General features: G+C 42.6%; 1 protein-coding gene across 5 annotated transcripts in view; it reads right to left on the bottom strand.

Annotated features, from left to right (window-relative positions):
- The window catches only part of LOC121577655 (cadherin EGF LAG seven-pass G-type receptor 2-like), an 88,541-nt gene that overhangs the window by 49,809 nt on the left and 12,289 nt on the right, over positions 1-26,443 (bottom strand). For all 5 annotated transcript variants that reach the window (XM_045223853.1, XM_045223851.1, XM_045223850.1 and 2 more), the window contains exon 2: positions 12,355-13,062. In XM_045223853.1, the coding sequence (XP_045079788.1) occupies positions 12,355-13,062 (708 nt within the window). The remainder of the gene's footprint in view (positions 1-12,354; positions 13,063-26,443) is intronic.

Here is a 26,443-nt window from a genome sequence, read left to right on the forward strand (position 1 = left end):
TCCTGGAACAACAGCTCTGGGTTGCTAGGTGAACTGAGCCATGTGACAATGGGAGGAGCTTGCCAGAGAGTCACTATTCCAGAGAACACCCCAATCAATTATTTAGAAAGCATTTCCTCCGCTCTAGTTGCACCCCTTCAGATCCCCTCCCCCCCGTTCCTCCCCAACTTTCTGTTTACTGCCAGCATGAAACACTAAGGCTGTCAAAATGTGCAGGGACCCTGGAAATGGTGCCGCTCGGTTTTAGGGAGGAGGAGATGCTCTGCTGTTGTGAGTCCACACACGTGACGGTCATGGAATTTTGAATGACCGTAATTGGCCAGCCAAATGACCAGTCTCCGTAATAACCGTTAGAATAGCAAAAAATAAAAATAAACATCTCCTTTCCTCCACTCCTGACTACATGTGATGCCATAGAAATAGAATGAATAGAACGGGAGAATGAGTGGACTGGTGGGCATTGGGAGTGAACTTGGGGCCATATAAATTCCTCAATGCGGAGAAGGAGGACGGAATCACGGAATCCAGACATTAAAATGGAATTCAACAACATCGGTATTCAAAAATGTATTGAACTTTAGTAGGAAATCAAATAAATGTATTGAACTTATTAGAAAATTCAGTGCCTTCAGAAAGTATTCACACCCCTCGACTTTTCCCACTTTGTTGTTACAGCCTGAATTGTTAGGTGTAAAATTGTGTGACTAAGATCTCCTCAACAAAAACTTTAAAATGAATGACACATTTCTTGAGTTATCATAATTTATTAATTTCAGACTATTTTGAGGAAGTGTATACTGGCTACGACGTCTCAAGATGGACAAACAGTACTATTGCCGCTTTTTTCTCGTTTTTCAAGCAAAGGTCTTTTAAGGGAGTATGCGAGCTAACCCGTTTGGTTCACCGAAGCATGTGGAAGGCTTAACACTCACATCATATCTACTTACACAGATGAGGGATCTGGAGACACATCTCCAACCACCATATATCAAAACTGAGTTGACAAGGCATTCAGATAAAAAAAATGAGGTTCTGTCCAGACATCCAAAAAAGTATTTTCTATGCAACAAAGAATGTGCAGGGGGATTAAAAGCTGTGCTGTAACTAACTCCTCCTGCGGAGACTCCTCTACAGACCTCCTAAAGTGGAAAGGGTGTTTCTGTGCTGCTAGGTAACTGAAACGCATGGTCTCCTCTCCTAAATGAAACAGAGTGCTATAGAGTCCTCATATCGGCACAGTCTCTCCCTCAGGATATGCTGAAGGCAGAGAGGAAGGCAGTTAAAAGAACTCAACGCTGGGTCGACCCACTCAACAGGGCTTACTTAACAAACATACTGTCAGTCTGCTGTGAGAATACACTTGACATGTACACTGAGTGTACAAAACATTAAGGACACCTTCCTAATACTGAGTTGCACCCCCCACCCCCCCATTTTGCCCTCAGAACAGCCTCAATTCGTCGGGGCATGGACTCTACAAGGTGTCGAAAGTGCTCCACAGGGATGCTGGCCCATGTTGACTCCAATGCTTCCCACAGTTGTGTCAAGTCGGATGGATGTCCTTTGGGTGGTGGACCATTCTTGATACACACGGGAAACTGTTGTGCGTGAAAAACCCAGCAACGTTGCAGTTCTTGACACAAATCAGTGCGCCTGGCACATACTACCATACCCCGTTCAAAGGCACTTACATCTTTCACCCACAAATCAGTGCGCCTGGCACATACTACCATACCCCGTTCAAAGGCACTTACATCTTTCACCCTCTGAATGTCACACATACACAATCCATGTCTCAATTGTCTCAAGGCTTAAACATCCTTCTTTAACTGGCCTCCTCCCCTTCATCTACACTGATTGAAGTGGATTTAACAGGTGACATCAATAAGTCACTATCATGGAAAGAGCAGGTGTCCTTAATGTTTTGTACACTCAGTGTAATCAGGCAGGGGTGAATCAAGTCCATGTAGAAAAATATTCTATATCTCACCCACTGATTCCACTCACTAGTACTGAAGGTGACAGAGTGGCATAATTGTGATCCCACTGGTCAAACTCATCGTAGCATAACTCAGGTGTTGCACCTGGACCAGATAACAGGCTAACATGAGGCAAGAATGATGGGGCTGCTTTTTATAACTACCTAGACCAGAGGTGAGGGACTAAAACAGATACATTCAGTAGCAGTATCTAATATCTCACAAAACACAATATGATCACAAGCCGATTTTTGCCCCATTCAGAGCCTGCAGCAGCCGTTGGGGTAATTTTGAAAGGTTTCCATGAGGCATTCCTACATGCTTTGATCCTTTAGTTGATTAATACGACTTCAAACACTGAATTATAAAGCTCTCAGCATGTTTGTACTGTAGGCTACTGATAGAACTAAGTACACAACATATAGAATTGCTTGATCAAAGAAAAATAGTCTGCTACAACAGCCTTGTTGTGTGGAGCCTCTTTTCATATGGGGCAGTGTGTTTAGCAATACACTATATATACAAAAGTATGTGGACACCCCTTCAAATTAGTGGATTCGGCTATTTCAACCACACCCGTTGCTGACAGGTGTATAAAATCGAGCACACAGCCATGCAATCTCCATAGACAAACATTGGCAGCAGAATGGCCTTACTGAAGAACTCAGTGACGTTCAACGTGACACCGTCATAGGATGCCACCTTTCCAACAAGTCAGTTGGTCAAATTTCTGCCCTGTTAGCGCTGCCCCGGATAACTGTAAGTACTGTTATTGTGAAGTGGAAACGTCTAGGAGCAACAACGGCTCAGCCGTGAAGTGGTAGGCCACACAAGCTCACAGAACGGGACCGCCGAGTGCTGAAGCGCGTAGCGCGTGAAAATCGTCTGTCTTCGGTTGCAACACTCACTATCGAGTTCCAAACTGCCTCTGGAAGCAACGTCAGCACAATAAATGTTTGTCGGGAGCTTCATGAAATGGGTTTCCATGGCCGAGCAGCAGCACACAAGCCTAAGATCACCATGCGCAATGCCAAGTGTCGGCTGGAGTGGTGTAAAGCTCGCCGTCATTGGACTCTGAAGCAGTGGAAACACGTTCTCTGGAGTGATGAATCATGCTTCACCATCTGGCAGTCCAACGGACAAATTTGGGTTTGGCGGATGCCAGGAGAACGCTACCTGCCCGAATGCATAGTGCCAACTGTAAAGTTAGGTGGAGGAAGAATATTGGTCTGGGGCTGTTCTTCATTGTTCGGATAGGCCCCTTAGTTCCAGTGAAGGGAAATCTTAACGCTACAGCATACAATTACATTCTAGATGATTCTGTGCTTCCAACTTCATGGCAACAGTTTGGGGAAGGCCCTTTCCTGTTTCAGGATGACAATGCCCCCATGCACAAAGCAAGGTCCATACAGAAATAGTTTGTCGAAATCGGTGTGGAAGAACTTGACTGGCCTGCACAGAGCCCTGACCTCAACCCCATCGAACACCTTTGGGATGAATTGGAACGCTGAATGCGAGCCAGGCCTAATCGCCCAACATCAGTGCCCGACCTCACTAATGCTCTTGTGGCTGAATGGTCGCAAGTCCCTGAGGCAATGTTCCAACATCTAGAGGAAAGCCTTCCCAGAAAAGTGGAGGCTGTTATAGCAGCAAAGGGGGGACCAACTCCATATTAATGCCCATGATTATGGAATGAGATGTTCAACGACCATGTGTCCATATACTTTTGACCATGCAGTGTAGTTTACAGTGCAGTATACTATATTGAGGTAGGGGCTGAGGAGATGGTGTATGAAACACTAAAAGGTTGAGGCTAAAAGTTGTTCATTTATTTAACCTTTATTTAACCAGGTACAGTGCCTTGCAAAAGTATTCATCCCCCTTGGTGTTTTTCCTATTTTGTTGCATTACAACCTGTAATTTAAATGGATTTTTATTTGGATTTCATGTAATGGACATACACAAAATAGTCCAAATTGGTGAAGTGAAATGAAAAAAATAACTTGTTAAAAAAAATTCTACAAAATAAATAACGGAAAAGTGGTGCGTGCATATGTATTCACCCCCTTTGCTATGAAGCCCCTAAATAAGATCTGGTGCAACCAATTACCTTCAGAAGTCACATAATTAGTTAAATAAAGTCCACCTGTGTGCAATCTAAGTGTCACATGATCTGTCACATGATCTCAGTATACATACACCTGTTCTGAAAGGCCCCAGAGTCTGCAACACCACTAAGCAAGGGGCACCACCAAGCAAGCAGCACCATGAAGACCAAGGAGCTCTCCAAATAGGTCAGGGACAAAGTTGTGGAGAAGTACAGATCAGGGTTGGGTTATAAAAATATATCAGAAACTTTGAACATCCCACGGAGCACCATTAAATCCATTATTAAAAAATGGAAAGAATATGGCACCACAACAAACCTGCCAAGAGAGGGCCGCCCACCAAAACCCACGGATCAGGCAAGGAGGGCATTAATCAGAGGGGCAACAAAGAGACCAAAGATAACCCTGAAGGAGCTGCAAAGCTCCACAGCGGAGATTGGAATATCTGTCCATAGGACCACTTTAAGCCATACACTTTAGAGCTGGGCTTTACGGAAGAGTGGCCAGAAAAAAGCCATTGCTTAAAGAAAAAAATAAGCAAACATGTTTGGTGTTCGCCAAAAGGCATGTGGGAGACTCCCCAAACATATGGAAGAAGGTACTCTGGTCAGATGAGACTAAAATTGAGCTTTTTGGCCATCATGGAAAACGCTATGTCTGGCGCAAACCCAACACCTCTCACCACCCCGAGAACACCATCCCCACAGTGAAGCATGGTGGTGGCAGCATCATGCTGTGGGGATGTTTTTCATCGGCAGGGACTGGGAAACTGGTCAGAATTGAAGGAATGATGGATGGCGCTAAATACATGGAAATTCTTGAGGGAAACCTGTTTCAGTCTTCCAGAGATTTGAGACTGGGACGGAGGTTCACCTTCCAGCAGGACAATGACCCTAAGTATACTGCTAAAGCAACACTTGAGTGGTTTAAGGGGAAAATTGAAATGTCTTGGAATGGCCTAGTCAAAGCCCAGACCTCAATCCAATTGAGAATCTGTGGTATGACTTAAAGATTGCTGTACACCAGCGGAACCCATCCAACTTGATGGAGCTGGAGCAGTTTTGCCTTGAAGAATGGGCATAAATCCCTGTGGCTAGATGTGCCAAGCATATAAAGACATACCCAAAGAGACTTGCAGCTGTAATTGTTGAATAGTTATGCATGTTCAAGTTTTCAGTTTTTTTGTCTTATTTCTTGTTTGTTTCACCCCAAAAAATATTTTGCATCTTCAAAGTGGTAGGCATGTTGTGTAAATCAAATGATACAAACCCTCAAAAAAACAATTTTAATTCCAGGTTGTAAGGCAACAAAATTGGAAAAATCCTAAGGTGGGTGAATACTTTCACTTTGAGAACACATTCTCTTTTACAATAACGACCTGATGTATGCAATATTGATGCATGGGTCAGCTGTTTGTTCATCCACACCCAACCACAATTGCTAATAACCCATCCGTAACCGCCCGACTATATGTGATAAAGTGAAAATATGAGGCCCGCACCCGACCATAACCTGCAAATATAGAAAATGTGCTGTACAGTCAGAGATGGCGGAACAATTTTTTGACAGGTCTTTTTAGATAGGCCTATGTTTCTGCATATAATTTCTGACATCTTGGTAGGCTATTTCTTAGTCAAGATGCAGCTTCTCTTCTGTCATTACTTGTTGCCTTAGAAGACTAAATAAACCCTTGCTCACCAGAATAATGTCAAATCGATAGCATGAACACTTCAATCTAGTTGACATTGGTAAAGTTTGCTTTCCCTTTCCTCTTTCATTTCTGCTTCTCTGGTGCAGCAAAGACGTTTAGGGACTGGGAAGAAAATACACTAACTAAAAAAACTGGAATGATTTTCCATGCAAAATTGACATCAAGGAAATTAAAAGCTGTTAAACAACCCAACGTGTTTTTGATAAGATTGCAGTTTGTTTTAGATGCATATTGTATGTGGTTGAAATACTATGAGCATTTACAATGCTGATAAAGATAGCACCTTTACAGAAGGCCTCTAACCGCGCATTCATTCTCTCAAGGTGCTGAAAGAAATTATATTTCTCCACTCCTGTTCCCAAGTCAAAATTTACATTTGGTGTATCATTTTACTGCAAGAAATGCTTAATACTGCAGGAGTTAATATTATATTAGGCTATGTCAGGGATCATCAACTAGATTCAACAGCGGGACGATTTATTCTGGAGCGGATGGTGAGGGGCCGGAACATAATTACAAATCATTTGTGGACTGCAAATTGACAGCAAGAAGCCCAAAACAGACATAATATTTGACTAAAACATAATTTCAAACCTTGCTTACATTTGTATACTATCAAATACTTTATATCTCTATATTGTGCGTGGGAATACTTTGGAACAGATTTCTCAAATTAAAATCACTTGGAGCTGATTTGCTGGTGTTGTTACAGTCTTGTTCCAAAGTATTCAGAAAACTTGGGGTGCCAAATAAAAATCAACCACTGGCTGCCAGTTGGGGAACCCTGGGCTATGTGATAGGTTATAGACCTACAGTGAGTGTCCATATTTCAGTTAGGCTAATATTCCATTTAACCCATCTGAACAGTAGGGCCTACAGTTCCCTTGAGTCCCCACCACACAATGGTCGCACATAACATAGTAGTGCTATCATCCGCTTTGACCACTTCACCAAATCTTTCCCAAACAGACTACTGTTCTGGCCCTCCCTTCTATTTATTTTCATCACTCAATTTCGCAGCTTTTCTCTTACTGAATTTAACCCCGACATTGTCCTTTTTGCCTCAGTGGATTGACGTAAACTTTTTCTACCCAAGTTCCCAAAAGCATTTGGCAATTGGTGTGTATTTGGCACGCTACAGTTAGGCCCTAAGGCTGCGCGCTAAAGATGGATCGAAATTTACAGAATGGTTACCTGGAGGAAAATAGAGGGGCATGCTTTTTAAAATCTAGTCCAGGGGAGTAAATATTTCTCAGTGTTTTAGAATTAGTTGCTTATTGAGCTATATCTCGATGTGTGCCCCTCATCTCTGATTCTCAGCTAGGCACGCAATATCAAGTGTGCCTATTGGCTATTTAGTGTGGTCTCAATCTAATGATCAATAGCCGATAGGCTACATGCTACGAAGTGCATGCTCAGAGAATCACAGAGCAAATGTATATTTATAAGATAGCTGCTGAGATGGTGTAAATACAACTAGGTTGCAATACACACTGCAATGAATATCCCACCCCTAAACCCGGCCTGCTCTGGCTGATAAAAAAAATTAAATGGTATGGTGCCTATCCAATGGCTGTGCTGTGTAGGCCTACCGTGGCAGTCATGGCCGGCGCCAGAACTAATCAGTTAAAGTGTGGCAGTTATGATTATTTTTATACACACATTTTCGTGGAACAGTTTCATTTGATTAATAACGTTTTCGTTAATCAAAATTATTGTCACTTGGTTAATCATAAAATCTTAATTTAAATGATAATTTAAAAGTTCAAATTCAACTAATGCTAGAGCGCCAGCCTTTGCCATATGGACACATTGATACACCGTGATCCAATTGGCGGCTAAAGAAATTAGCGCATGGAACTCAGAGGCCAATGCAGCAGTAGGCCTATTAAAAAAAAAAATACTTTATTTAACTAGGCAAGTCAGTTAAAAACAAATTATTATTAACAATTACGGCCTACCCCGGCCAAACCCTGACGACGCTGGGCCAATTGTGCGCTGCCCTATGGGACTCCCAATCACAGCCAGATTGTGATACAGCTTGGAATCGAACCAGGGTCTGTAGTGACGCCTCTAGCACTGAAATGCATTGCCTTAGACCGCTGCGCCACTCGGAAACCCTGTAACTCCCATCGTCAACTAAGTAAAATACATAGGCCTAAAGCCAACAAATAAAAAAGTCTAAAATTTCCTGATGAAAATTCAGGTTGTTTCAATCGCTTTAATCTCTCGACTTCGCATGTCTGCCTCCCTTTCTATCTATCTTGAGCTATCGCTAGTGAAGTGCAACATTGTATCAACTCAGGAGGTTGGTGTGCTCAGGCGCGCGCACTCCCTCAACATTATCAGGATAGAGAAACCACATGCATGCTCATTGCTCACATGGAGCTCACATGGAGCACACATGGAGCACTCCAAACGGGGATTAACAGTACATTTACTAGGCCTACTGGTTGCATACAGTATGTAATGGGGAATTTATTAAAATAAACAATCAAAGGGCAAACAATTCACACACATCTCCTTCGTCTCAACATTTTAAATTATACTCAAGACACATTATCTTCACACATTTTAGATGCTTTTCACTTACAGCCGCAACTCAATAATCAGCTAGGCCTATTGCCACGCGCGCTTCCCAAATAGGCATAGGCATAGGCCTATGCACTTTACCAGCTATATATATAAAAAAAAGCAAATTATCATCTGTGGCTAAGTCAAGCTCTCTGGTAAAGTATTTTGAATGATTTTATTCAGACAGGAGTAATTATATAATTTTGGCAAAACATACATTTACTTTAGGGGAAGCCAGCATCCGAACAGTGCACAGTGCATCCACCAACTTGTCTTTCTAATTCGCAAGTGGCTGAAACCAGAGATCTGTATATAATGATGAGATGCTCATGTCGTTGTCCCAAAGGCGGGAATGCAGGCGTCAACCTTCGGTCTAAATATTATGCCCATAGAAACGCATTGGGTTTATTCAGGACAGATTTAACGAGAGTGAGCCCACTCGCTTCGTCTCTTACTCTCTGTTGAAACTAGCGAGCGAAACAGCGCCGCTCTGTCTTACAATGTAGCCCATGTATCTAATGCTGTCTGGCCAAGTATGACATGCCATACTCCTTTTGTACATACAGCATCAGATACAGAGATGCTCGGATGATGCTCGGATGCGTCTTTCTGTCGGAGCGAGTCTTGGTCAAATAAATGATCAATATTTTATGTGGACAAGCAAGGAGGTACGGTAACGCTGGCCAAGTTGGCAGTTCAGGAGGAGAGTCAAAGGTTTTTCTGAAAATAATTGTTGATTAGGCCTAGTCCAAAACATTCACTCTTGCGTGTGGACTAGCCTATAGCCCATGTTCTGTTCAGTTTGAGAAGGACAGCGTGAAGATGAGAAGGAGGACCGGAGGTCAACTTCAATAGCTTACTTCTACTATAATAGATTTTATTAAAAACAATATGTTTCTTGCCCATGATGTATTTATCAGAGTTATTGACCTCACAATAAGGCAAATTCGAGTAACTTACACTAATACCATGCACTCTTTAAATAGCCTACCTCCATGTCAGTGAAGGGCTGTTAAGTTAAAACCAAGACTCAAATTGAGGGGTTATGCGAGGGTATGCCATAGGCCTACCTTTTATTAAAGAAAATTACAAAAAGCACCCATTGTTAGCTTAAATAAAACGGATCCGATTATATAAAGTGATCTATAACAGCGATGCTTTATGCTCGAAACAAGCTGTAAAATACCCGAAAGACGGGACTCCGATACATATGGGAATATCATTGTTTCGCTTCTTTGACATTCAGAGGCTGAGCTAGAACCTTCTAAAGCTGAGGAGACAAAAACATTACTTTGCTTGGTAAGTAATATAATTCCCTAACGGTAGATAAAACGAATGAAAGAAAAACCTCAAATGTAGCCTATCGATATGAATTGCACAAGAATTCTACATTATGGATTTTTTATGTATTATTTTATATATTTTTTTAACCTGCTAGACCCCCACTCGCCCTTCATTCACAAAATATTTCATGGCCCTAAACCCCCCCGCAGATATAACCGCGGGGGCTGGGGGTTATTAGTTAACCCGCGCATCATTAGTATGCAAGTGTTTTCTGTCCATTTGTTCAGTTTCAAGACTGAGTCAGCCAGGCTTAATCATTCACTCTGTCCTTCCCAATGTGTGTAAAATTGATGGCTGCTCTGCTCTGTTATTTTTCTCGCTTTCCATCATACTGCCATCTGCCACCGCCCATGGGCCCCAGCAGCCCCCCCCACACACAGCAATTCAGCACTTACCTACCCACCCACATGGAGCAGGCAATTCAACACCTACACACACACTGCCTCTCTCTCTCTCACACACACACACACACACTCTGTCCCTCTCACACACCCACAACTCCCTCAAACACACACACAAGCACACAGCCAATTGAGCCCACACACTCTCTCGGCACAGTGGGACAGTGTCAAATCCAACAGTCAGTTAGGTTGAACAGCAGGAGCTGTAGATTACATCCAGGACAAACCTATCAACCCAGCCCTATCTTGGATAGATCTGAGAGGAGGCAGGTTGACTGCTCTCTCAGCCTTGTTTGAGCAAATATTAGAGCAAGCCTGAAAGGGTGATGCATACATCATAAATCATCAGCTAACACAGGTGTACTGTATGTCTGGATCATATTAATACTCTGATTACCCGGCAGGCAGGCCCAGTAGATTGAGTTGAACTGAGCTGGGCCGTAAAGGCGGTACAGAGGATCACTCTGCTCCTCCTACACCCGACACACAAGACACACCACGAACCGTCGTCCTCCACAGTTCAGCTCTCACACACCCACAGCAGTGCAGACCATGTGAAAGAGTGGTCCTCAGCCTGAACCTCAGCGACTAAGCCCACACAATCAATCACTCACACATACCCACTCACTAGCACAACATATTATGGTCTCCCACACTTGGAATGTGTGAGTAAGTCTTGCCAAGATTTGAACCATATAACAGAGTATGGTTTTAAACTGTACACACTGTTTATGCAATTGCGCCAACCCACTGGCCTAGAAGTGTCAACACTGATGTACTTGTATATGCAACCTCTTAAAAAGGATACCAGAAAAGATAACTGAATCCATTCTAGAGAATCCAACCACATTTCATGCTTTTATCTAACTAGAGCTGCAGTTAACTTCAAAGAACATACTGTATGTCCCTTAGGGAGAGAGCAGGGCTCGGGTGAAATTAAATTAACTCTCACACAACCCCATAACCCTTTGATAAAGCAGAGGGAAAAGACTCTGGTATTCGTTCATATTAGCATATTTTCATTCCCTTCCCTTTCTCCCCACCCTCTCTCATTCTTCAACTCTCACCTTAAGCAGAGAGAAAGCAGATCATCTGATATTTTCAGGATATGCATAATATTTAGCGCAGTATAGGCATAATCTTTCCTCCCTAAATGTGCTTTAAGTGTACAAAAATAAGACTTTAAAAGCAAACCCATTTGAGATGGGGGCTGAGATAGTAATGAATAACATCAGAGTACCGCCATCTTCCTCAGAGGCCACCAAATCTACACAGTATGTTTTGTTATACTTTATCCATCCCAGCTATTTTTTACCAGGGGGCATTGTTACAGGCAGGAGACACTCTCCCTCTTTCCATCTGTAGCCATCCATAATTCAGCACCTCCTTCCATTATTCCGCTCAGAGCTACTCTGCTGCTGACCGGCCAAATTGCTATTGTTTTACCCATTCAGACACAGTCATCACTGTAATGCTACAAGATAGACCCCAGGAAGGCAATACCACACTCTAGTGCACCATGGACCTGGCTTGTCTTCATAGCACTCACATTGTAAGACCCTGTTAGCTCAACCAAGACAGAACGTGTTGGTGATCCAGACTTCCTCCCACACACACTTCCTTTATTTAAATTCATAATCTCTCATTGATTCCTGCTGTATTGAGATGTATGTTGTTTTTTTACTTGTCAACTCACACACAGACTGCCCTTTTCATTCTCTCAGACAGACAATGGGGAAGGGTAGGAAGTATGAACAGTTAACAGGCTGGATCATGTTTAATGCAGTCCCGCCTCATTGGTCCAGGGATTATTAAATCAATAAATCATCACACTGCCTTTGTCCAGCTGAACGGGTGTCATCACTGTATAGGCCCTTAGCCAGGCTGTAACATGTCATGGTCAATATATAGACCGGAGGGTAGGACGGAATGAATGAATGAATGAAATAATAAATGAATTAACGAGATCGTATACATCCATAGAATTTCCAATGGGACATTAGACATGAAAATTAACTTTATGGCCACTTGGCAAGAATAATGTTGATTCATATTCTCACTGTTGTGTCTATGACGGATATGAGGCCATTCACTAGAAATACAGGACATGCACACACATTCAAAATCATCTTTGGGGTTTTTATAACGGTTAGCTTTTTGTGAAACTTACGTCATCTACGAAGTGAAATTGCTTAATTTATTATTCAACATCAAATCAAGACAGAGAGGTTACTCACCTGTATAGTCATCGAGGCACTCGCAGGTGTAGCCTCCCTCCCTGTTGAGACACAGGCCATGGGTTCCACAGGGTTTGGAGTAGCACAGGTCAATCTCTGTCTCGCAGTAGTCTCCCGTGAAGCCGGTGGGGCAGCGGCAGCGCAGGCCGGCGATGGGGTGGATGGGCCGGAACAGGATGGTGTCGGACGCCACGAAGGGCGCCAGACTGTCGAACTTCAACACGGATACACACTTCATGTAGTTCTCGCAGGGCTCTCTCAGGCAGATGTTGTCATCGAAGGGCAGCACCTGCTGGGAGGAGATGCGGGCCAGCAGACTGCGGTTCAGGTACAACCTCTCCTGTAGCTCCTCAGAACCAAAGAACTCTGCCACTCCGTTGGCCCCTGCTGCCCCTCTGCCCACCCTTCCGCCCCCCCGGGGCCCCTCTCCTCCCCCACGCGGGCCCTCCCCGGACATGGCCACAGACAGGCTGACATTGAGGATGCGGGCGCTAACGTCTGTGTCATCCTGGATGTTGAACACTACAACATCCTCACGGTCAGCTGACAGCACGCGGGCCACGCCCTCCAAGAACTGGGACAATAGCTGGGACAGGAAGTGCTCCTGGGAGGTGTTGGCCAATCGCAGCGTGATGCTGTTGGATAGCATCTCGTCTGTGATGATGGTGACCTGGAGCAGACACTGGGCCGACACGGAGTGGATCCCATCTGACAGGAGAGGAAGAGGAGAGATGCAGGGGGCACAGTATTAATGCTTCAGAATCTGGATTTACATCACAAACAGTACTCACAGTGCCTTCAGAAAGTTCACAACCCTTGACTTTTTCTGAATTCAAAATGGATTAAATTGAGATATTTTGTCACTGGGCTACACACACACAGTACCCCATAATGTCAAAGTGGAATTATGTTTTTCAACATTTTCACAAATTAATTTAAAAAATGAAAAACTGAAATGTCTTTAGTCAATAAGTATTCAACCGCTTTGGGTTGTAAAAATGTGCTTAATAAGTCACATAATAAGTTGCATGGACTCACTCTGTGTACAATAATAGTGTTTAACATGATTTTTGAATGACTACCTCATCTCTGTACCCCACACGTACAATTATCCGTAAGGTCCCTCAGTCGAGCAGCGAATTTCAAACACAGATTCAACCACAAAGAAAAGGCAGGTTTTCCAATGCCTCGCATAGAAGATGGGTAAAAATTAATTACACTTTGGATGGTGTATCAATACACCCAGTCACTACAAAGATACATGCGTCCTTCCTAACTCAGTTGCTGGAGAGGAAGAAAACCGCTCTGGGATTTCACCATGAGGCCAATTGACTGTAAAACAGTTACAGAGTTTAATGGCTGTGATAGGAGAACTGAGGATGGATCAACAACATTGTAGTTACTTCACAATACTAATCTAACTGAACCAGGTTTTCCTCTAGGATTTTGTGCTTAGCTCCATTCCTTAACGATTACAAGCATACCCATAACATGATGCAGCCATCACAGAGTTAAAAGAAGCAAGCCTGTACAGAATAAAAATATTCCAAAACATGCATCCTGTTTGCAACAAGGCACTAAAGTAATACTGCAAAAAAAGTGACAAAGCAATTAACATTTTGTCCTGAATACAAAATGTTATGTTTGGCGCAAATCCAATACAACACATTACTGGAGTACCACTCTCCATATTTTCAAACATAGTGGTGGCTGCATCATGCTATGGGTATGCCTGTAATCGTCAAGGACTGGGGAGTTTTTCAGGATAAAAAAAAATATATATACGGAATGGAGCTAAGCACAGGCAAAATCCTAGAGGATAACCTGGTTCAGTCTGCTTTCCACCAGACACAGAGATAAATACACCTTTCAGCAGGACAATAATCTAAAACACAAGGCCAAATATACACAATGTTCCCGAGTGGCCGAGTCACAGTTGACTTAAATCTACTTGAAATATGGCAAGACCTGAAAATGGTTGTCTAGCAATGATCAGCAATCAATTTGACAGAGCTTGAAGAATTTTGAAAATAATAAATGGGAAAATGTTGCACAATCCAGGTGTGGAAAGCTCTTTTCAAGTATTTTTAAGCAAAAACTATAACTTGGCCACTCAGGAACATTCACCGTCTTCTTGGTAAGCAACTCCAGTGTAGATTTGGCCTTGTGTTTTAGGTTATTGTCCTGCTGAAAGGTGAATGCATCTCCCAGTGTTTGTTGGAAAGCAGACCAGGTTTTCCTCTAGGATTTTGCCTGATTTTGCCTTGCTCCATTCTGTTTATTTTTTATCCTGAAAAACTCCCCAGTCCTTAAATATTACAAGCATACCTATAACATGATGCAGCCACCCCTATAATGTGTTGTATTTGACCCAAACATAACATTTTGTATTCAGGACAAAATATTAATTGCTTTGCCACATTTTTGGCAGTATTACTTTAGTGCCTTGCTGCAAACAGGATGCATGTTTTGGAATATTTTTATTCTGTACAGGCTTCCTTCTTTTCACTCTGTCAATTAGGTTAGTATTGTGGAGTAACTACAATGTTGTTGATCCATCCTCAGGTTTCTCCTATCACAGCCATTAAACTCCAACTGTTACAGGGGCGGTTTCGCGGACACAGATTAAACCTAATCCTAGACTAAATTGCACTTTTAAACTGGACTAACAAATCACATTTCTCAGACATGGTTTAAAATAATAGTCTCAGACTTGCCCTAGTCTAGATTTAAAAAGTCAGATTTTCAGAAGGACGATTAGAGTTAATCTAGATCTGTGAAGGCTTGAATAAAACCTGGCCAGAGGCAGGTTTAACTTCAGATTAATGGATGTTGTCCCCCAGGTTGACCTTGGCAATGGAGGAAAATGGAATGATGATCAAAGAGCACCACCAAGGCCAGACAGAAGGGTGGTTATAGACAGGGGCAACCCACTGAATGATTTTGATGAAATCAATTTCCGTATGTAAATAGAAAATGCAGCTGACATTAGTTTACTTGAGCCAAGGATTTCACCTGACTCTTTTCGGGGAAGGCCCATCCCTTCTTCCCTACAAGTACTGATCACCTTGAGGTTTTTTAGCATCTGGAACCTTCCATCGTGAAACAGGAGATTTGTATGGTGTAAGTGAACCGACTGTATGCAGAATAGTCCACAAAGTCTGCAATGCTATAGGTGAACTGAAAGACAAATACATCAAGTTCCCAAATGCTGCTGCCCAAGCCAACTACAAGGTAGGGTTCTATGAATATTGGAACTTCCCTGGAGTCATTGGCTGTATAGATGGATGTCATATTCCCCTCAAGTGTCCCTCTACAGCAGATGCTGAGGAGTCCAGGAATCTTAAAAACTGGTTCTCAATAAATGTACAAAGTGTGTGTCCTCCCAATTTGCAGTTCTCCAACAGTGTTGCACGTGGGAAGGGGTAACATCAAGGATCTGCATCTTCATATCATGCTCTTCTTATAAATACATTAGTTTGCACCCATAAAATTCCATGGCCAGGTTCTCATGCATGCTCAGCCTCTTTGTATTTGTCCTCCGGCCCGGGTTAGTGACAATCTTCCCTCCTGGCTGCAGCAGATGTCCCCTCCAAGCTATGGTGATCATCTGCCTCTAGAAAATGATTACATTGCTGCATTAGAGAACATTATTTCTTCAAGAGTTGAGTTCATTACATAAGTTATTTTATGGGAGTGCAAGAGATGACTGACAACATTACATATTCCCTGCAGTACGGGGATGGCACATGCTGAGTGAATGTGTCCTACCAAATGAGGATTGGAACGGTCCCCAATGTGAACTGTCCAATATGTCACCCCTTCCAGGGGTTGCTGGCTATCAATGATCCCGGTCAACAAATACCCCAGCTCATCTGTTTCTGGTCTTACCAGTCTTGAAACGCTCCCTATGAGCAACAGCATATGTCTTTAAGTTGATTTGTATGTTTTTCCACAGAACCTCAGAAAGGCAAGACAATATAGAAATGATATTAGTAATTATGTATGACATTGTTTGTGTTACATTCCTGTCACACAAATACATTTATGCTCCACTGTGTTGTGTTACGCAAGAAAAATAACATTTCAAAGTGACTGATTTGTAAAAGTGGGCCAACCAATACAGTATCTTACCTGAAGTTGTTGTAGCGTCCTTTAGTTTACTTTTTCATTTGAGTTGAATTCATTACAAATGGTAGTCCAGGCATTCTTTTTCTTGTTTTCTGTTGATGAATCATGCTGTTTGTTCTTGATAATTAGGTGGTTTGACACAATTCGCTTCAAGAGTTTTTTTTTCAAAGTCACTGAAATTATTTTATCTCCGTCCATTGTTTGGTTTAGGTGACTTGCTCCAATTCAACACAATGCTTATGTACTAGTGTCCCATGCCTGGTTTGTGAAGCATCCTTAGGTCAGCACCAAGTGCACATCGTTAATCTAATCAGACTTCACAAAGATTAACTGGTTAGTCCTTACCTTAGTCTGGGACTCTGAAGTTAAGCAACGTCTTAGAAAGCCATTTTTAAAATCTGGATTAATTTAATTAGAATTAGCATAGTCCTGACTTTAATTAAACTATGTACGCAAAAACACCCCTTAAAAGTCACCATTGGCTTCATGGTGAAATCCCTGAGCAGTTTCGTTCCTCTCCGGCAACTGAGTTAGGAAGGCCGCCTGTATCTTTGGCCGCCTGTATCTTTGAGTTAGGAAGTGACTAGGTGTATTGATACACCATACAAAGTGTCATCAATAACTTCACCATGCTCAAAGGGATATTCAATGTCTGCTTTTTGTATTATTACCCATCTACCAATAGGTGCCCTTCTTTGCGAGGCATTGGAAAACCTCCCTGGGCTTTGTTGTTGAATCTGTGTTTGAAATTCATTGCTCGACTAAGGGACCTTACAGATAATTGTGTGTGTGGGGTACAGAGATGAGGTAGTCATTTAACAATCATGTTAAACACTATTATTGCACACAGAGTCCATGCAACTTATTATGTGACTTGTTAAGCAAACTTTTACTCCTGAACTTATTTAGGCTTGCCATAACAAAGGGGTTGAATAATTAGACTCAAGACATTTCAGCTTTTCATTTTTTGAGTTCATGAATCATTAAAAGTTAGACAGCCAATCAGGCCCTCTCCGATATCATCCAACCATCTCTTCTCACCATCTCAAATAGACTCTGCGGTTGAGACATTTGTAAGGATCTGTTAGTAGACAATACATTAATACAAAGTATTACTGATGTTAAAGATGTTCTCTTTTACAGTATAATCCTGTCTCCTGTCTCCGTCTGTCTGGATCTCTTTACAGTCTATTACTGCCATATTTGGTTTGTGAAAATCAATAGATAAAGTTGTCAAAAAAAGATAAGAAACCAATCCTATTATTTCCTTAGTTATACATTCTATCTGCAGCGTTGTGTGTTTAAGGTCACCAGAGAGAGAGAGAGGTTCTATTTGTAGCATGTCGTCTCATCTCTGGCCTGTAGGCTTCTGTTTGCTCTGCTGTTGCTTGAAGGGCAAACACAAAACACGCCTAATCAAATCAAACCTGCCGTGAAAACAAGCCCCAGTCTCTTCCCCCTCGACAGTAATCAATAGTCTCTTTGTCTGGGAGCTCTGGATGTGGGCCAGGGAACAGAAACCCTCAGCTTATCTCTGGTGGAGGAGGAGAAAACCCAACCAACCACACAGACAAACAAACAGTCAGCAGCACTGTGGAAGCTACCAGATCCCAGGCTGGCGCAAGGCGTGTTTAAACACCCAGTGCCACAATGAGAGCGAGTGGGAAGAGCGAGAGAGAGGAGTAGAGAAGTGAGGAGCAGAGAGAAAGGAAAACTAAGCAGCATGTTTGACACGGCTTAAATCTTTCTGCTCCCAGTCAAGCCACCTCAGCACTGGAATGCTACAGGCCCAGAGCAGAGGGAATGGGAGCTGGAGGGAGGACTGGGAAGAAGGAACACTTCTCTCTCAGACACACATCTGTGTCATCTGTGCACACAGAAAGGCACTCGCACAGAAACAAATTGGTGAGGAGAACATGTCAGAGGGACATAAAAAAAATAGAGAACAGTCAGATGCTTTGGAAAAGAGGGGCAAAGCTGTGGCAAGGTGGTTCAATTTAACATTTAATCCCAGATTCCTCTTGGGAGATGAAAGTAGTGCCTTGGTGCCTCTTCCACACAGGCCTAGCTGTGTACATTGGCACACCTTGTATCAATCTTGAAATGGTAACTGCACAGTTAAACTGTCCAAGAGTTCAACTGAGCAAGCTTATACTACATCCTATCCTTCAAGTCAACATAGTGCCATCTTTATAATGACAGCACTGAGCAAATGCCACAGAGATCAAACTAATTCAGCCAACTCATCCTCACGTGGCAATTCAAATCTTGACATTTACATCCTGACTCATATGTTACGTCAGTCAGAAGAGCTTCTGCAGCTTTGATGAGTTACATCATTGGAAAAGGAGAATGTAATATTTCGGTTACGTGAGATAATTAGCCTACTTAAGTCTGTATGCCTAGTTGCCTATATTAATTCAGAATTCACCATGATAATATAAAGCATGATGTGAACTCTAATAACGAGCCATGCATTTGAGGACTTTCTTCGCCATCAGGCAGTCATGTAGCCACTGATTTCCAAATGGAGCAAGAGACAGAAAAATAGGCAGAAAAATAGGAAAACAGAACACATGAGAGAAGGTTACACTATGTATCAGTAGAGCAGACATTCCCTTAATGATGTTCTCTGCCAAGTGGCATTCTTGGATCGAGGCTTCGGCAGAGGTCCATGACAGACAAAGAGACTTGGAAACAGTATGCGAGGATAATCTGCTCTTTAAAAGAAACTAGACCGTCCTTCAAAGGGGTGCCTCTGTAGAGAAGGAAGCTCTGCTTTAGGAACGGGGGTAGTTGTTGGGAAAGGAGGGGGGGGGGACAAGGTGCCAGCTCTGGAGTGTGACACCCCTGCAGGCCCTATGCCTCTGGGTGCCAGGAATGCGCTTAGCAGAGAAGTGAAGCCAGCGAGAGATGAAACACACACTGAGCCTGTATGAGCGCCAGGGCACCACAGTGTGTGTGTCAGGATGAAGACAGAGCATCTTCAGTAACCCAGCCCACCAGACTCTCAAAAGATTTAAGAGAGTGTACAGAATGTTAACTCCTCAGGGGTCGAGTTACCTGAAAATGTTTATGTAAAGCTAGCCCCTATCTATCATGTGATGATGTCAAAGCGTGAAATCCTTTTCTAATAGTGAAAATGTCCCCCATTCTGTTCTAACATACACAACATGACTTGATGTGATGGTTAACACACACTCAGACCTACACTGAACAAAAATATAAACACAACATGCAACAATTATATTGATTTTACTGAGTTACAGTTCATATGAGGAAATCAGTCAATTTAATCTATAGATTTCACATGACTGGGAATACAGATATGCATCTGTTGGTCACAGATACCTAAAATAAAAATAAAAAAATGGGCCTCAGGATCTCGTCACGGTATTTTTGTGCATTCAAATTGCCATTGATAAAATGCAATCATGTTCGTTGTCTGTAGCTTATGCCTGCCCATACTATAACCCCACCGCCATCATGGAGCACTCTGTTCACAACGTTGACATCAGTAAACTGCTCGCCCACACAACGCCATACACGTGGTCTGCGGTTGTGAGGCCGGTTGGACGTACTGCCAAATTCTCTAAAACGACATTGGAGGCGGCTTATTGTAGAGAAATGAACATTCAATTCTCTGGCAACAGCTCTGGTGGACATTCCTGCAGTCAGCATGCCAATTGCACGCTCCCTCAAAACTTGAGACATCTGTGGCATTGTGTTGTGTGACAAAACTGCACATTTTAGAGTGGCCATTTATTGTCAACAGCACAAGGTGCACTTGTGTAATACTCATGCTGTTTAGTCAGCTTCTTGATATGCCACACCTGTCAGGTGGATGGATTATCTTGGCAAAGGAGAAATGCTCACTAACAGGGATGTAAACAAATGTGTGCACAACATTTTAGAGACATACGTTTTTTTTTTGCGTATGGAACATTTCTGGGATCTTTTATTTCAGCTCATGAAGCATGGGACCAACACTTTACATGTTGCGTTTATATTTTGGGAGAAGCTCTTAACATGACAGGCTGAGGATTGGACAGCACTGAACCTCTAAACTTTATAGGAGATGTAGGCTATAACATGTACTATACACATTTAATGTTTAACGGCACAGATTTAGGTCTCTTTCCAATGTTACTAAAGATATGTCACCACAACACAATGAACAGGATAGAAAGGATTTGGAATTCCACTATCTGTAGCCAACACCATAATTAAATCACAGTTTGGGTCAGTTCTACTTGAGCTTAGCCTGGGTGACAGACTGTTAGGCAGCAAGCAGGCAGTGACCAAACAAGCATGGCACCAAGTTAGCTGCCAGAACCATGACAATGGAAAATTATATAATTTAACATGTCCAACGAATTGAAATTATTTGTGGAATTCAATTTTTGAGGTGTAAGACATTGAAAGAGACATTATGCCCAACCTAGCTACACATGTTGAAAGTTTTCTGAGTGAAATGCAGGTGAGAGAAAGTGAGTGAGTGTGAGAGTGAGAGTGAGAGAGAGACTACAGGGAAGCCCTTAAAGCAGTGCAACCGGCTTAGAGCACAGTGCTCCTTGTCCCAGATGCCCAAGAAATGCCAACCGAGTCACAGTGGATGAGGATCATGTGGGCAGTAACCACAACACTGAGGAACGAGACGTCCCCTATAGCACAAGTCAGGACCACTGTCCCTTTACACCTCTGCCCCTATATGCCTATCAATCAATCACATTTTATTTATAAAGCCCTTTTTACATCAGCAGACGTCACAAAGTGTTATACAGAAACCCAGCCGAAATCCCCAAACAGCAAGCATTGCAGATGTAGAAGCCTACAGGAAATGACTCCCCTAAGCAGCTGGGACCTTCCCCAGCCCTTAGACAAATTATTTAAGACAGTTGTTTATTTCCCAAACCCCTGATAGGGTTAAATGTCTACATTTACAGTCCTAAGGTGCTGATGAGACACAGCTGTCAGCCTCCAGCTACTGTAGAGGTCAAACTACCACAGCAGTACCATTAATCATCATCATTAATAGCACTTTTCAACCTTGTCTCAAAGCAGCCATACATCACACTGCTGTCATTACATCCAGTAGGAATGAGAGTGTGAGCCAGGCAGGCATTACATTTAGGCTTGCACACATCGAACCAAATGTGGATCTAGCGTTCGTCTGCCGATCTTTCAGCGTGCTTTGTTTTAGGGACCACCCGCTGTAGACGTCTGACTGCCGACATATTTCACGTGATTCTACATGCAAAATTGTCGCGCACTCTGTTCACAAATTACGTTCATAGGTGCTAAGTACTCTCGGCCAGCAAACGCCATTGGTGTATCTGAGCCCTTATATGTGCTGATCTAGGGCAGAGGTGGTGTCAAGCTGCAGATATGGGTTCCAGTTGTGAAGTGTGCCATGGCAGAGCAGAGGGTACCTCGTTGAGCAGAGCCACAGCCCGGCATCGTGGTTATTTTAAAACCAGAAGACAGAGTATGTACAGCACGCACTCCGCTAACCACTGACTGACTACATCAAAGCCACGGTCCCATTCCCAAGTTCTATAGTGTCAGAAATTAAAGATCTGCTCTGAGAGAAAAAAGGCTACAGGTATTCGCACCCCCTAAAATTGCAATCGGCAAGTTGTTCGGCTTCTGTTATGGCTGCTTGTTCCTATCAAGGCGGCAGGTGCATAAAAATTCACTGATGGAACTTGTTTTTGTACAATTTGAAAAAGGGGCGCACCATATAGAGTACAGACTGTTGTACAGATCGTAATGTCAAAGGCAATTTATGTAACCCTCATTTCAGACAACACGTTTACCAATTGCTGACTAACAATAAAAACAACCGAAGTCTGTGAAATATCTCAGTATACAAAATGATCTTGCACAAACCAGCAAACCAAAATGTGTGTGACCTTGGGTGCACACAGTTCCATTGGAGGCAACACCAGGACCCACACAGTTTAATCTAATTAATCTGACGTGGATGACCTAGGACCACTGTGGTAATTAAATACATTCATTAGAGGGACTCCGCTGCCCTTGAATAACCCTGGCTAATTTATTACAGTTATTAGAGCTTCCTCAGGCTTGGCCTTGTCAGGAGTCATGGAACAGCTTTGTTCTGCCAGCACCTTGACAGGATTATATGGCCCCATTTCCAGTGGCTATTCATTACAGTCAGGCTCCATCAAAATAGAGACCTACCTTTCCAAAATATGTGTAAGTGCACAGCCACATCAAAGTGGCGCCTTTGATAAGAAGCACGCCATTGTCCATAAGGTTGAGTCTGTATGAAGAAGGCTACCTTTTGTTTATCCACTCAGGTTGGTGTGGACTACGGATGGGCATTATAATTATTTTCACTGTTGAAGCACTCACATTATTTTTTTCTGAGTACTCGAGTGAGAAAATAAACACTTTTTTTGAACAAAACATTACGCATTATCTACAGTTGAAGTATGAAGTTTACATACACCTTAGCCAAATACATTTAAACTCAGTTTTTCACAATTCCTGACATTTAATCCTAGTAAAAATGTCCCGTCTTAGGTCAGTTAGGATCACCATTTTATTTTAAGAATGTGAAATGTCAGAATAATAGTAGAGAGAATGATTTATTTCAGCTTTTATTTCTTTCATCACATTCCCAGTGGGTCAGACTTTGACTTTGTTGTCCTTAAGCCATTTTACCACAACTTTGGAAATATGCTTGGGGTCATTGTCCATTTGGAAGACCCATTTGCGACCAAGCTTTAACTTCCTGACTGATGTCTTGAGATGTTGCTTCAATATATCCACATAATTTTCCTTCCTCATGATGCCATCTATTTTGTGAAGTGCACCAGTCCCTCCTGCAGCAAAGCACCCCCACAGCATGATGCTGCCACCCCCGTACTTCACGGTTGAGATGGTATTCTTCGGCTTGCAAGCTTTCCCCTTTTTCCTCCAAACATAACGATGGTCATTATGGCCAAACAGTTCTATTTTTGTTTCATCAGACCAGAGGACATTTCTCCAAAAAGTACGATCTTTGTCCCCATGTGCAGTTGCAAACCGGACTTGTTTTACTGTGGATATAGATACTTGTGTACCTGTTTCCTCCAGCATCTTCACAAGGTCCTTTGCTGTTGTTCTGGGATTGATTTGCACTTTTTCGCACAAAAGTATGTTCATCTCTAGGAGACAGAACGCATCCTGAGTGGTATGACGGCTGCGTGGTCCCAAGGTGTTTATACTTACGTACTATTGTTTGTACAGATGAACGTGGTACCTTCAGGCGTTTGGAAATTGCTCCCAAGGACGAACCAGACTTGTGGAGGTCTACCATTTTGTTAATGAGGTCTTGGCTGATTTCTTTTGATTTTCCCATGATGTCAAGCAAAGAGGCACTGAGTTTGAGGGTAGGCCTTGAAATACATCCACAGGTACACCTCCAATTGACTCAAATTATGTCAATTAGCCTATCAGAAGCTAAGTGTATGTAAACTTCTGACTTCAACTGTACGTTTTATAGGCATTCATTTTTGTAGGCCTACGGGAGCTTGTGTGCACTCAGCAGCACGCGTGTGTAGAGGGAGCGGTCAGAACTCAATTGAGTGACAACTGTGTGATGCTTGGCTTGGTTTCTTTTTTGTTGTGCCCCGCAAATGCACATGTACAAATGGAACACTAGAATCTTCAAGACAACATTTCAATTTTGGGGGGGGGGGACAAAATGTAACTTGCCCATTCGGGCAGCCACAAAGCACATTCCACCAAATAGTTTTACAGTACTTGAACAAAAATGTGATCTCTGGTTAAAGATTTAATTTTAAAGTCAATTTGAGTACATTTTAGTCATTTAGCAGACGCTCTTATCCAGAGCGACTTACAGTTAGCGCATACATTATTTTATCGAACCCACAACCCTGGCGTTGCAAACGCCATGCTCTACCAACTGAGCTACATCCCCTGCCGGCCATTCCCTCTCCTACCCTGGACGACACTGGGCCAATTGTGCGCCGCCCCATGGGTCTCCCGGTCGCGGCCGGCTACGACAGAGCCTGGATTCTCTGGTACTTACACACATCCCTAGTGCCAACATGAAATTGTGTAAAGATGAACATGCTTTGACAGAAACTAAAGATTGGTTTCTAAAAAGGTTTGGTGGAGTTTCAGAAATTGAGGTTTACAAGGTAAAATTCACAAAAAGGGAAGCTAACAAGTCTTTATGAGAGTGTTTTGAAGGCTGGACTCGGTTGCCTATGGTTTCTGTGGGTGTCATGGGAACTGAATAGAGTTCTCTTCCACCTGAGCAGAACACTGACGTACAGTACAAGAGAGCTCTCAGCAGGACAGCAGGCCTAATCCACCGCTACCAACCATTCAGTAAGCAGGGATCACAGTCCAATCAGAACTCCATCAAAGGAGTGGGGAAGTCAGTCCTCGGTAGACATTAGTGGGGTTCCCACATGCTGCTCCTGTAGAGAGGGCATTTTAGCAGGGTAGGAGTTGGGAGGTTTGATTCTCTGACTGTGGAAGTAGTAAAACCAGTACGAGAGCCATTTGTTAGATCATGCTAATCAGTGGGCTCACTCATTAAATCAGCCGAACATGTTCTGTTAGTGATGTTGGGCATTTCCATCGAAAAGTACCAATAAGCACCAACATGTGATGTTCATAGGAGCATATCAAATTGGGTGTCAAATGAAAGCGAAGAGTCTATATTTTAGGGAAATGAAAGTATAGATAACATTTTTTTAACCATTTTCCTTTTTTGGTGGGGGGGCATCAGTAAAGGCTTTCTGGATTTCTGGATAAACAGATCTACCAGAAAAATTCTTAAAAGGTATCAGAAATACATTAAAAACACAATAATGTTGAAGTAAAGACCCCTGCCAACTAATATCAACACATTTTTAGTTTCTGAGAAATTGTTTACCTTCTGTAAATCTAAGAAATATTGCCTTTTTCCTTGTAATTCCGTTACAAAAAACCCACAGAAGTTCACAGAAGTAATAAGTAATGGTAGACCTACCAATTAGTTATAGTGATTTTACTGACATAAAATGTGTTTATGAATTATTAATGATTAAAATTCGTAATTACCCAAACGGTACAGTAAAATACAGTATAATACTCTGCTCTGCTCTATTGTACTGCACTGTACTCTACTGTGATGTCCAAACTTGTGAAGCATGAGGAGAATTACATTATATATTTATGTGTAATGATGTAATTCAGTTACAGTAGTTCAATAACCAAAATATTTTTTTTTCAAACTCAAGATGCCATGTCATAGTGGACACCCCATCTTAATTCGTAGCAGATATTTAACAGAGTTGGAATTGCCCTGTTCTTTAAAAAAATATCAAATTTTAAATCCTAGTGATCACAAGGAAAAAGCGGCTCTTGAGAACGTATTAAAACGTCATTGGGGAATGTGCTGGATGAATTAACCAGAGCTGAAACATGAAACAGGCTGCAGTCGCTGTTAGTTGGGGGTTACGACTTGGAGGGGGGGGTATTTGATGCTTTGCGCCATGCACTCATCTCCCCTCCCCCACTTCATGACCCCCCGCAAGACTAGTAACAACATTCCTCTTCTGGATAGTCCCCATAACGCCCCCACCTACCATGGTTCACATCACCATCTCTACTGTCCACAATCCTCATCAGAACCTCTGCAGTCTGACCTCACACTTTTTTTTTTCGTCATTTAGCAGACGCTCTTATACAGAGCGACTTACAGGAGCAATTAGGGTTAAGTGCCTTGCTCAAGGGCACATCGACAGATTTTTCACCTAGTCGGCTCAGGGATTAGAACCAGCGACCTTTCGGTTACTGGCACAACGCTCTTAACCACTAAGCTACCACCCTCACCACACAGCCAATGAGAGGGTCTGACAACCCTGTAATGGACAGACTGAAGCTCAAACACAGCATGATCGCTGATTTAATTCTCTAAGCTCCCACA

This window comes from Coregonus clupeaformis, chromosome 12 (assembly GCF_020615455.1).
Source record: "Coregonus clupeaformis isolate EN_2021a chromosome 12, ASM2061545v1, whole genome shotgun sequence".
Taxonomy (NCBI): Eukaryota; Metazoa; Chordata; class Actinopteri; order Salmoniformes; family Salmonidae; genus Coregonus; species Coregonus clupeaformis.